Here is a 13,644-nt window from a genome sequence, read left to right as displayed (position 1 = left end):
AACCATAGCGCAAATTCCAGTTTTCATCATTTTGAGAATTCTAGCAGTTTGCCTTTGATCATCTTACGCTTAAATAGCATATTTTGAGTTTTTCTTTTAGAAGATAAGTAATTCAAACCATCAATCATTAATGGCTGAAGAAAAAAATTAAATAAACTCTCATGGTTTATAATTATTGTTGATGAAATTCATGCTGTTGATAAACACAGATGATGGCAATTATGGGATAAGACTGAGACTGATCTAAAGAAAATATAAAAAACAGAAACATACAGGTAATACAAGTAGTTTATTTAGTACCACATTATTGGGTCAGGCTGGTGTGATGGAAAGACATATTTAGACCTGGGTTTAGTCCCAGCTCTGCCTTCTGAGGTTAAAAATCTAATTTAATTAGTCTCTTTCAGCAGTTCAACTTTCAAATGTTTGAGGATAACATCTCATGCATGAGTTCCTTACATACATTAAAATGTGGCCACTGCTATATATACAATATTTATTAATTCTTTAAATTCACACAAAGACAATAAAACTTGTAACAATTTCATTTACGAACATGGTCACTTAAGACATCTCACATACAGCATATAGAAGAGATAACAACCAAAAATGTGAATGCCCTCAGATATTTGGCAATACATATTTTTATATGTATTGTTACATTAAAAGTAAAGCAAGAGGTTAAAATGAAATCTTCCCCTACATGTTTTGGCTTAATCCTAATATTATCATACAGGCAACATTTGAAAGAGGCTAAGGTGGGTTTTAATACTGTTACTAAGATAAACATCTCGGTTTGGAAATTATATTTGCAATTAAACTACAGAATTATAGCTAATGTGCACAAAGCAAAATTTTAGAATGAGAAAAAAGTATGGAATTTGTATCTAAATTAGGAGGCTTAAAATTAAATTTATTACTCTATCATTTGTAATGTGTTTAATTATATTTGTTATCAGGTATATTATCTAACACTTGGCATTTAAAATGTAGTAAACTTCTAAAAGGAGGAAGAATTATGCTTTTAATACCCTTTTGATTAAAGTCCTTGGTGGAATTTCCAGAAACTGAGAAGTTGCTTCAAATCATTTTCCTAAAGTTGTGTTTCCTTGCCCGGCCAGTAGCTGGGTTGTAGAGAATGATCACTTGTAGCACAGTTTCCCTTCTTGACTCTTGTAGAAACCATTGTTCTTTCTCTCTTGGTTCTAAAGCTTCTGTGTTTTGAAACATAATTTTTCTTTAAAGTGAGAAGGACTGCAGTACTTAGGAAAATGGACACTGTGCCCAGAATCATAGTTAGTCCCAGATATATGTGTCTAGAAGAAGAAAGAACCTCAGTCATAATTATTGCAAGTGCCTGATTTTAAAATACGAAAGGAATAATTCACATAGTACTTCCATAAAATGAATCATTGTGAATAAAACCACCAGGAGGATGATTTTTTTAAAGAATGTCCACTCACAGGTCACTGGAAGTGACCTTCCTGTTGGCTGCTCTGTGGGTGAGATGCAGAGCCTGATTCGGACCTTCCCATCTTCCCCAGACAGACATGGGGAAGTGTTCTCGGCTGACTGGGAGCCTGGTGGTGATACCACTGAGTCTGATGAAGACCAAGAATATTTCTCTAAGCAGAAGGGTGCCCTGGTCACTTCAGGGCCCCGCCACAGTGGGTAGCCACATAGGAACAAACCTCTGTTGCTATTGTGATGCTTAAAACATGAGACTTTAGGCTCTGCCTGATGTGATGTGGGATTGGAACAGTCCCACAAGGAGTTGGGGAGGGGCTGGTCTGTCTTCCCTTGGCAACAATAGCACGAGTTGTACTGTGAGACAGGACAAATAATGTAGACAGTAGACGTCGCCTTTGACTTTCTGTAGTGTCTGTTGAATGGGGGGGACTGCCAATTTAGTTGTTATAAAAGACATTTCTGTGAACATTTGACAAACTGTTAAAGGCTAATGTAAAGCATTTTGAATAATGCTATCAATTATGAGTTATTAGTAATAATATCATCACCTCCCTCTCATCTATAAATTATGTCTTTGTGCCAGGGGTCCATCCTTGCTTGCCAGAACAGTCCCAGATTTGGCCAGAGTTGTCCCAATGTCATTTTTGATAGCTCCCCCTTTGATTCTCGGAAGTGTTCATGTTTGAACTATGTGATTGCCTTCTCATTAAATGTATAAATTCCCTCTGGAAAAAATTTTAAAACACCCTAAAGTTGGCATCAGGGTTTCACTGGAGCATAATGATTGAAGAATGAACCAGTGTGAGTCATTTTCTACCATGAAAAGCCTTTGGATCTATAATCTACCGTAAAACAGGAAGGTATGGGATGATGGCTTGAAAGACTCACAGACTCTTAGCCTCTGATTGAGTGAAATTGTTTTTTTTTTTACAGTAAAATGAATACAGCCTTAGCAAATGTGAGTAGTGTAACGCAAATTCTATTCACAGATCCAGACCCTTTTAGAGACCCAAATACAATTCTTACATCACTTCAAAGCCCATTTAAGCAAACTCATTTGGGATGGTGGGTTCAATTCATATCCAACTTCTATGGGTCAGCATCAGTTTATTTTTCTAAAAAAAATGCTCAAATTGTCAGACTAAAAAAAAATAAACAAGAAACCTTTTCGCTTTTAAGCTATTGAAGCATTGCTTTAAGCAATAAGAGGACTAAATGTTTGATGAATTGAACTGAATGATACCATAGTTAAAAGCCAGGTCCCCTCAGCCCTGTGCACACACTCTCTCACACAGAGAAAACCTTTTGCTTTTATGCATTTCAAGTACTGGAATAATTGAACATCAGTTTGGCAATAAAAGCCGGACAGATTCAGAGCCAAATCCGACTCTTGCCCAGGGGGATTATATCTGACGTAAATGGGACAGTCTGGCTCGGTTTGAAAAAGGAAAGAATTAAACCCGAAATGTGACCTAAATTTAAATGCTTCGGAGTTTCAAGGAATTGCTCACTTGTGTGCATGAACTTTTAAAATTATACTCTGTTCTGGAATGTTATAGCATATTTTAAGATGTTTACTCATTAAAAGTGGAGTCAATATTAGATATGAGAAAAAAATGAAAGACGTAGCCAAATAATTGAAGAATAGCATAAGTCTATAAAATGGAACACATTTCATCATTAGACTGTCCTTTTTTTTAAAAAATAAGCAATAAAACTGCTCGTGGAATAATTAGTGTCAATATATTGTACAAACATGGGAGACTGGAACCTGTGACTGTACCTGAAAGCGTTGGAGTCATACAACCTGCAGGATCCTCGACCTCCACATGGTTTAAATCCCCACTTGAGGCACGAAGTGTCAATCAAAACTCCAAAGTATACTGGAGCTGGAATTCCTGCTGTGAGATAAACAAATAATTGTGATGGTTAAACACAACTTTTCAGAATAAGTGACAATCTAGAATCATTTTCTTCCTCTCCCCAAGGGAACATTTGGGACATAACTGGATCAGAATATGCCAACTCCACCCCAAATGGACACCAGACATAAGACACCTTTTGAGAAATGGAAGACATGGACAATGAGCTGAAAACAGAATCCAAGTTTCTTTTTCATAAGGGTAATTTACTTTTTTTTCTTCCTTTCTTTTTGGGTCACACCAGGTGATGCTCAGGGGTTAAGTCCTGGCTCTGCACTCAGGAATTACTCCTGGCGGTGCTCGGGGGACCATATGGGATGCTGGCTACATGCAAGGCAAATGCCTTACCTGCTTTACTATCACTCTGGCCTGGGTAATTTACTTTTATAAGGGAACTCTCTGTGTATAAAGATGCCTCTGTCTTATAAAAAAATGAAATGAAGGGGGCTGGAGTGATAGGACAGCAAGTAGGGCGTTTGCCTTGCATGCTGCTGATCTGGGTTTGATTCCCAGCATCCTATATGGTCCCCCGAGCACTGCCAGGAGAAATTCCTGAGTGCAGAGCCAGAAGTAACCCCTGTGCATTGCCAGGTGTGACCCAAAAAGAAAAAAAAATATATGAAGAATGATTCAAATACAAGAGCTCTTCTCTCACAAGAGAGGGCACTGGCCTAACATAACATAAGATAAAAATTACCTTGTTTTCTATTCTTTTTCTGGTTCATTTTCCATAACTTGCCTTTCCTGGGCCATGAGTTCCCATGTGTATTATAACACTTGAGCTACTTTCCTGGTTCCATTTTTCAGGATTTTATTGCAAAAGCATATTTTTTTTTGCTGCCTCCTATTTTTTGGTTGTTGAATATCATGATTTATAAGTTTCACTGTTGCACTCATCCCGTTGTTCGTCGATTTGATCGAGCAGGCATCAGTAACGTCTCCATTGTGAGACTTGTTGTTACTATTTTTGGCATATTGAATATTTGGCATATTGAAAATTCATAATGATATTTCAGGCATACACTATCGATACGTCGCACTCACCACCCCAGTATCCCTTCACCACTGTCTGACACTTTGAGTCATACACACCCGTTTCTCCAATGCATGTTTCTCTACAAGATCAATGAAGTTTAAGGTATGTTATGACACCTTAGTATCTTGAATACCTACCTGTTACACTCAGTTATCATCGCCAGCTCTGACTAATATACTTGGTAACAATTCATGGGAGATTTTCTCTCATTTATCTTTATAGCTGTATGGTATTATATTATGTGAGTTAGCACAGCGGGTAGGGCATCTGCCTTGCACGCAGCCGAACGGGACGACAGTGCTACAGTGCTACCATAGTTCAGTCAGCAAACCAGTCCCAAACTAATGTACAATGAACTGTGTACATTCTTTTGCTATTCTAAGTAATTTTTGGTGATTAAACTAGTATCAGGAAGTTGTATAATCTAAGCATTTGCATATTTCCTCTAACTTGCCTAATTTGTTGGTGTATAAGATATTCATGGTAGTTTCTTATGATTATTGCATTTCTGCAGTATGTGTTTTAATACCACTGCTTTATTAGAGTTCTCTTTTTCATAGTAAGTTTAGCTAATTTTATTTATGTTTTCAAGGACAAAAATCTTGATTTTATTGTTTTATATTATATTTAAAAAATTTTAATTTATGAGTTTTTAATCTAACTTTTTTACATACTTTACTTCTGATAACATTTGCTTATTGTTATTCTTTTTCTAGTTTCTTCATATATATTTAAGGACTATATGTATGTATATATGTATACACACATATTTACATATTGATAATTTTCTTGCAATTTTGATGTAAACCTCTCAACCAAAAATCTCTCTATTTGAAAATTTTGAAGTATTCTTTTTGTGTTTTTTTTTTCAAGGGGCTGGGTCACACCTAGCAATGCCCAGGGGTTGCTCTAGGCAGTGCTTGAAGGACCATGCACTGCTAAGGATGGAAAGGAAATCAGAAAAATGCAAGGCCTTAACCCATGTACTATATCTTCAGTCCCTCTTTATGTATTTTATTTCTAGCATCAAATAATTGTGATAAAAGAAAACAATGAATGTGATTTTAGTCTTCATATCTTTACTAAGATTTATTTTATATCCCAATGTGTGATCTGTATTTGAGAATGTACCTGTGTTCTTGAGAAGAATGTATATTTGGAATTCAGAGATAAGTCGGATGTATGGACAGTTGTTCTATGACAGAGTTGTTGGGTGTATGAAGTGGAGCAAAAAGTGGAACAGAAAACCTGTTCAACAAAGGGTGGTGGAAAAATTGCATCCTCATCTCTCATCATAATAAAAATTAACTCAAAGTGAAATAATAACCGCAGTATTAGGCCAGAATAAATAAAACAAATTGAATAAAATATAAGCAGAACTCTTCAGGATACAAACTTCAGAGGTATCTTCAATGATTTGACTCCACTGACAAAATAAAAAAACAAATAAACAAATGGGATTACATAAAGCTAAAATGCTTATACATGGCAAAACAAACTTGGACTAAAATTATAAAGACACCCAATTAAATGGGGAAATCATTTTCACATTATTTATCTGACAAAGAGCTAAAATACAAAATATAAATCTCTCACAAAGTTCAACAACAATAAAACCAGTAATACCATCAAAAATTGGGGAAAGCAGAAAAATAGATACTTCCCCTAAGAGAGAATATAGATGATGAACAGGCATATGTAAAGGGTTCATCATTGTTTATTACCATGGAAGTGCAAATTATCACAATGAGATATCTTCTCATATCTGTGAGATGGTATATAACAAAGAGAAAAGGAATAAATAGTGTGGGTAGGCATGTATTGAAAATAAAACCCTCATTTTCTTTGGTGGACATGTTGTCTGATTCAGCCTCTATGAAAAACTTTTCAAGTAAATATCAGAATAGTGCTGTTATAGGACCCAGAAAGTTCCCTTCTTAGCATCTAACTTAAGAGCACAAAAACATTAATTCTAAAGATACATGCAAACCTATGTTCATAGAAGTTCCATGAAATGAGAGCAAATTAAATGTCCAATAAAGACAAATGGATATAATAACATTTATATATCACTTATATATAATAACAGACAGAAAGAGAAGTTGTCTATAGACACAAAGGAATATTACACAGCTCTAAGAAAAAATAAAATCTTGCCGTTTGCTGTGACTGGGATAGGAACTGCAAAGTACTATACTAAGTAAAAGAAGAGTAGAAGGACACGAGCTGTTTGCTCTCACTTGTCTGTGGTATATAAAGCAATGAAAAGCAATAGGATGGAAAATATTGAATTTTACATTATTGAAGATAAACACATATTTTTAGCACAAAAGCAATTACTAACCACAGTGGAAGAGGACAAAGGAAGAGCAAACTTAGTTACGTAAGGTCAGTGGTGAAAGGTCTTGGGATCTTTGGTGGTGGTGAAAGTTTAGTAATCTTGTACAATGAAAACATAGAAGTTATCATTTCTGGGGCCAGAGAGGCAGTATGATGGGAAGGTACTTGACACAATAAGGCCAACCCTGGTTCAAACCCTGTTAATATGTCCATCTGGTCTATTATGTTCTTTAAGGTCATTATTTCCTTGTTGATTTTCTGTCTGGCCTACCCATTGATGTACGTGGGCCTTATTAGCTCACTAGACTGAAAGGGAGAGAGGGGTGCCTCCTGCCATCATGAGTCCTGACCTCATCCCTGTATATGTGATATGACAGAGCTTGACTGTCTTTTTAGATTTCCAAAGGCATTTATATGTTCTTTACCATGAAATTTCTATTCAGATCTTTACCCATTTTTCTGTTTGGATATTGGTCATTTTATTCTTGTCTTCTGATTTTGCTTATACTTTTGCTATTCTTAAGTATATTTTTATTTTTAAGGAATAAATTTTACATATTATGCCTTATACTTGAAATCTTTTTTCATACTGTAGGTTAGTACTCATATCCCCAAATTGATCTAGACATAAAATCTAGTGCCAGTCATGTTCATATTTCATATTCAATAACTTGACATTTTCTCATACAACTTCTATTCATTGTAATGGCATAAACTTCCATTTGGATTGCTCAATTTTATCAGCATTTTGTATATTCAGATATACTCATTTTATTTTATATCTGTCACTGTCACTGTCACTGTCATCCCGTTGCTCATCGATTTGCTTGAGTGGGCACCAGTAACGTCTCTCAATTGTGAGACTTATTTGTTACTGTTTTGGGCACATCCAGTACGCCCCGGGTAGCTTGCCAGGCTCTACCGTGCAGGCACGATACTCTCAGTAGCTTGCCAGAGCAGAGGAATTGAACACGGGTCGGCCGCATGAAAGGCGAACGCCCTACTGCTGTGCTATTTTATATCTATGTAAAACAAATTAATATTTAGATAGTTTTAAGGCTCTCAGTTTGTTTTTTCTCCCTGCAGTTCTTTTTATTGGGTCAAATTATCAAGAAATATTTATGATAGTTTCCTTTCTTTTTTAGAGTATAAGCTTTTAAGGACATAAACCTTGTCTAACTCATTCAGTCTTTTACTGAGGTGTTTTAACTAATGCACATTGGCATTTCCTAGCACTGAGAGAAGCTCCACAGAGTTCCGTTTTAATAGCTGAAAAAATTGTATTTAGGCTTCAGCCTTTTTAGTAATTCATTATTTGCTTCTTTTTTCCTCAGAGGACTCTCATATAACAGCAATGGAAATATCATTATGCTTATAAAAATCACTTTTTTTATGCTCTGGGTATAGAATTGGCTCTTAATTAGCATCTCTGGAACAAAGCAATGGAGAGATTAAGGAAAGGATTGAGGGAAAGAGGAAATGGAGGAAGGTCTAAAATAAAAAATCATCTGCATAATTTAGTTATGCCTAATAATTCTATAAAACATTTAGAAAATTTATTTAAAGTGTATTTAAAATTTATTTTAAAATTTAAATAAATTAAATTAATTAACAGTTATTTAAAGTGTATTCAAAATACACTTGTGTTGGCTATCATAATTAAGCCACAGATTATACTTACCAAGAACTCTTATTGCTAAGGTGTAGATACCAAGGGCAAAAGACTTAAGCTGTGGCTTAATGCACCTGAAATCAAGAGGAGCACAATTACCAAAAAGCATAGTCCATTAAAACAAATTGTAATGCATGACACATGTGAAGTGATGTTAGAATTCAAGTAGTATCCAATGAGAATTTATCAGTATCTTCATGAAGGAAGCCAAGTTATGTAAATACCACTCTGCATTGCATGCTAACAAGCTTATAGTTAATCCAAATTACCCCTCTAAAACATATTCAAATGGTATCAGTAACTCAAAAATTGTAAGTTTAATTGATTAAATAAATAAGATTTAAGGGAGAACTTTCCAAGTTTCTAGAAGTAAATGCAGAAATCTGACTCAATGACAAGAGATTAATAACCAACAACTCCTTTTTGTGGAAAGACACAGAATCCTATCAATCAGAAGAGATCTGGTCAAAAATCACCAGATCACTGTAGCACTTGGCCTTTCCTCAAAAATAAGGACCTGAGTTTACTAACTACAGCCAAGTGAGAGAAAATGTACATGTTAATAACACTCTTTTTTTTTTCTTTTTGGGTCACACCCGGCGATGCACAGGGGTTACTCCTGGCTTTGCACTCATGAATTACTCCTGGCGGTGCTCAGGGGACCATATGGGATGCTGGGATTCGAACCCGGGTTGGCCATGTGCAAGGCAAACGCCCTACCTGCTGTGCTATTGCTCCAGCCCCATTAATAACACTCTTAATGTGACACATAGCTTTTAATTCATAAATTGCCTGCAATAATAATCATGCTATTTTTAAAATGATAATAATGCTAACATATAATAAAAAATTACTGAGCGTTAACCATGGCACCAAGTCCTTTGTATAAATCATTCAGTTTCTGCTTTATAACAGTTGTAAAATCCACTTTGTTCCCTCAGGATCATCTTCTGACAGTGAGATACAGCTTGGTTCATTTGACAAACTATGGGGAGAAAAACTCATTCTCGCTGCTCAATTGACTCCAATGGCTACTCAATATAGTATCTGATGAAGAAATAGCTTCCATGAATAACAATCCTGGTCCTAGAACTCTTACTGCCTTCTCCAATGCACACTTAAACTATAACCACACATTTCTCATGTCCTTAAGTCCTTTGTCAATAAAAGATTTAACAGCATTAGACCCTATGATCTATTTATCTTACCTTGTCACTTTCTGTTATAAAAATGTAGGATAAAAGATGATTTCCAGCCAAAGCTTACCTTTATCCTTAATCATTTCATCAAAAGTTACATTGTAAGTAATCCTGTTTAATTGTATAAGAGTAATACTAACAAAGTGAACTCAGGAAGAAAAATTTATTTGTCAGAATCCTAGTTTAATAAACCTTTGACTAGAGATTCAATATCATTAAAGCATAAATTATAATAGAAGGAAAAAACCTATAGGAAAGTCGTTAAAGGTATAAGTAAAGGAAGACAAAGAAAGAAAATGATACACGGGCCAGGGCGAGAGTAAAGTGAGGATGGCACTTGGGTTCATCTCCTGCATTCCATATGGTCCCCCTAAGCCCACCAGGAGTGAGACTTGAGCCCAGATTCTGGAGTAAGCCCTGAACACTGCTTGGCTATGGACCCCAAAACAAAAAAAAATATGGGCCGTTTTTACTTTACAATTTAGGAATAATGTTGTTCATCTAATCACTCTTCTTTGGATTCCATTGATTACATTTAAAAAAGGACCTATTTTAAAAATCATTATTTTTCAAATGAAATATTTAAAATGTACTGGCAATTAATGTTTAGTTTTTATTTGCTATAAAAATGAAGATGTCTATTTATATTATGGAAAGGGTTGCATTCATTTAAAACATTTTCAGAGATTTATGAAAAGGTGAAGCCATTGACTTGCTTTTCATGCTTTAGGGTCCTCACATCATCCAGTATCCAGTACCTACTATTCTTCTTCATCATCATCATCATCATAATCATCATAAGTATCCAATACGTACTATTCAGACTCTCAAATTAAGTTAAGTCAGGAAAAGAACATACAAAAAATAATAGCTTAAAATTAGTATTATATGTCTTTAAAGTATCTGAAATTGTATCAATGATCGAGGGACATTGTATGTGGGAGCCCAGTGTTTGATCCCCAGCACTGCGCATTTTCTTGGTTACCTCTGGTAGTGAACCCCCCAAGCACTCTGGGTGTGATTCCAAATCCAAAATATAAAATTGCATCATTTTAAATTCAGTGGGCCTATGTTTACTATGAAACATATTTTGTCTACACTAGTTATTATCCACAGAATTAGAAATAGCATATTATGTTTATTGAGTGGCTACAGTGATGTAAGCATGTACATTCCTCTCTAGACCACTGGGTTTTCCAAAAGATTAAAAGCCACTGCTCTCGAGCAAATGTTTGAAAGCATTTTTAATTAGGAAAATGTATATTCAAATACATGTTTGTCTAAAAAAGCCAAAGTGGTTTAAAATGGTGCAATGGTGTAGGACAAGTGGCCTAAATGAGCTTTCAGGAATCATAGTGATTCCCTAGTTCAGAACCAGTGAACGGAAATCAGTGCTCTAGAGGATTATCCTCTGCATTATGTCAAAATTGTGTGTGTGGAGGTGAGGGAAGGCAATCATTGCTCACCTCAGAAGCAGTATGTACCCAGGTATGCCACCTAAGGATAAGGTATAGGAGGTGATGACTGAAATCACAATGAAGTATAGGAACATTTGGGGACATCCATTATCTTTATGACATCTTCCTGCCATGCCTGAGGAATTTCCTGATTGAGGGGTTGTAGCTCCTACGCAGGTGCAATTATAAAATATCTGTAAAACAAGGGGGAACATCCAATTATTTAAATGAAATGAAATAAGTACTTTAGAAGACTTTATATACATGCATTATATATACACATATATAAGCATTATATAAATTATGGGAAGCATAGCCTTTTCTTTTTCTGTTAGATCTCATGGAGCAAAGCAAAATCTTTATAGATACATTTAATTATCCAAAGAACACATAGTCGATCTTTTAAACCACTGATCCCACAGAGCAATCTCCCAGCAAAGACCAACAAATTCAACCGTTATTGACTCCTCTATCTCTTCTGGTCTAAACCATGAATTATCCACCTCTCACCCCCCGCACCCCACCAAACACACACTTTATACTCAACATCCTTCTATTGATACTCAACATCTTCTATCCTTATCAGGCTATCATCTGTTTTTTCACACAGTAACCAGAATGAGTCTTTACAAATGGCAGTGTATAACTAGGTCCACAATTACTTCTCATTATACTTTCCCCAAGCCCCTAATCCTAACTGTGGTTTACTCAGCTAAACTCCTGGGTTTTGGTCTTAATCTCCCCACTCAGTTCTGTTTCCTCTTTCCCTCTTCTTAGGCATATACACAGATTCTCACTGTGTACTTGCCAACTCTCAAAAGTGGCACGTTTACCCTGTCTTCACGACATGGGTTCTCTTCAGAGAAGCTCTTACAGCAGATAACTAGGTATGTCTTTGCTTAAACATTTGATTAACGACAGCCTCCAAGATCCCCTGTAAAAATTAGTCTAGACCAAAAGATGGAAAACTGGGGATATTAGTCTTGGAGCCAGGAGGCATGGATGACCTTACAATTGAGACTTTCTCATTGGGAACTAATATTGATTGTGATAGCTCCAGACTAAATGATTGTAAAACTCCTCCTGCATGCTATATAGTCAGAATTTTCACCCTGATGTTTTCAGCAGCTCAGGTTCCACCAGTGATGACAATATTTCTTGTTTCTACACAGGGAAACAAGGTGAGAGTAAGAATCAGGACACCTCTAAGTATTCTCCTGGGTTGGTCCCTGACCTCACCTGCCACCAACCCATCTGTACATGTATGTGCCCTATAGCAGGCCCCCGAGTGCATCCTTTTGAGAAAACTGCTTACAGTAGTTTTCCTGCTCCTGGTAGAGATTTGACAACCAGCAAAACAAGCCGATGCATACGTGATCCCATTCTCACCACACATGGGGTCCCACTTTGTGTCTGAGCATTTGCATCTTGAGTTACAATCTGAAAAGAGAGCTCGTTCATGATAAGAGACAGGTTTGGTTCTGAAAAGAAATTAACAGTATAAAATATTACCTCTTAGCAGGTAGCACCCTACGGTCTTCAAAAACTCAGTGCTCTTGAGTGCTGTGAATGGCGCTGCCAACAAAATTTACCTCTTGGGAACACAATTGTCATCAGAAATTGTGATCATTAAGTGTGAGAGCACTATTAAAAATTATTTTTTTCCTGAAAGATATAGTTAAGAGAGTTACAATTTCGCTTAATGTTCTGTACTTGATTAGGACTTTTGGTGACTTCTACCACGTCTAGGATTATCTTTTTCTGTGTAAAAGGGAATAAAAAATACTAACAAAATTTTCTCTTCTAACATCATTAAAAGCATTACTAGGAATGTGAATGTGTATATAAATTACTGGTACAGTTGTCTGAACATTGGTACAATTAATGGAAGGGACATGGCTCAGGCCTGGTGAAAGGGAAGCCTAGCCAAGCTGTGTACCTTTTTCAAAGCCATATCAACATTTATAGAGTTGCATATCCTACTTGTGCAGATCCTACTGTTTACATAGATTTTCCTATAACCTCAGTTTAGGCAACTCTTCTCTCTTTTATACTTCCACCCTGTATATAGTTCTTCCATATCTTTTTTTTTTTTTTGCTTTTTGGGTCACACCTGGTGATGCACAGGGGTTACTCCTGACTCTGCACTCAGGAATCACCCCTGGCAGTGCTCAGGGGACCATATGGGATGCTGGGAATCGAACCCGGGTCAGCCGCGTGCAAGGCAAATGCCCTACCCGCTGTGCTATCGATCCAGCCCCTCTTCCATATCTTATAGCACCCTTATTCATTTTAAAGCTATTTCCATTACTTAGCCATTTGTTCTTCCTCTCTCCCTCACCCTTTCTTTCTCACACACACAGATACACACACACACACACACACACACTTGAAACTAGGTAACTGCTAGCTTGGAGAGGAGGGCAGATTTTTACATTATATAAATAAAATAATATTCACCTTTAGGCAATGACTTTTGGTTGTGGGTGTTCCTAAGTAGTGGTCAAGAGACCCTAGGACCATGCCAGCAGTACTTGAACCTTTAGCC

The 13,644-nt window shown here is 36.3% G+C and overlaps 1 protein-coding gene across 3 annotated transcripts in view; it reads right to left on the bottom strand.

Annotated features, from left to right (window-relative positions):
- Positions 1 to 270: 270 nt before the first annotated feature.
- SLCO1C1 (solute carrier organic anion transporter family member 1C1) overlaps positions 271 to 13,644 on the bottom strand; it is a 49,294-nt gene continuing 35,920 nt past the window's right edge. For 2 of the 3 annotated variants that reach the window (XM_055118629.1, XM_055118632.1), the window contains 5 exons: positions 12,412 to 12,577; positions 11,106 to 11,290; positions 8,450 to 8,514; positions 3,254 to 3,371; positions 271 to 1,316 (listed from right to left, as the gene is read on the bottom strand). In XM_055118629.1, coding sequence (XP_054974604.1) covers positions 1,094 to 1,316; positions 3,254 to 3,371; positions 8,450 to 8,514; positions 11,106 to 11,290; positions 12,412 to 12,577 — 757 coding nt within the window. In that variant the 3' untranslated portion in view covers positions 271 to 1,093. The remainder of the gene's footprint in view (positions 1,317 to 3,253; positions 3,372 to 8,449; positions 8,515 to 11,105; positions 11,291 to 12,411; positions 12,578 to 13,644) is intronic. The other variant, XM_055118630.1, reaches the window with a different exon arrangement.

The sequence above is a fragment of the Sorex araneus genome, chromosome 10, assembly GCF_027595985.1.
Source record: "Sorex araneus isolate mSorAra2 chromosome 10, mSorAra2.pri, whole genome shotgun sequence".
Classification (NCBI taxonomy): domain Eukaryota; kingdom Metazoa; phylum Chordata; class Mammalia; order Eulipotyphla; family Soricidae; genus Sorex; species Sorex araneus.
Note: the sequence above shows the minus strand (reverse complement) of the source record. Positions and strands in the feature narration are given on the sequence as shown.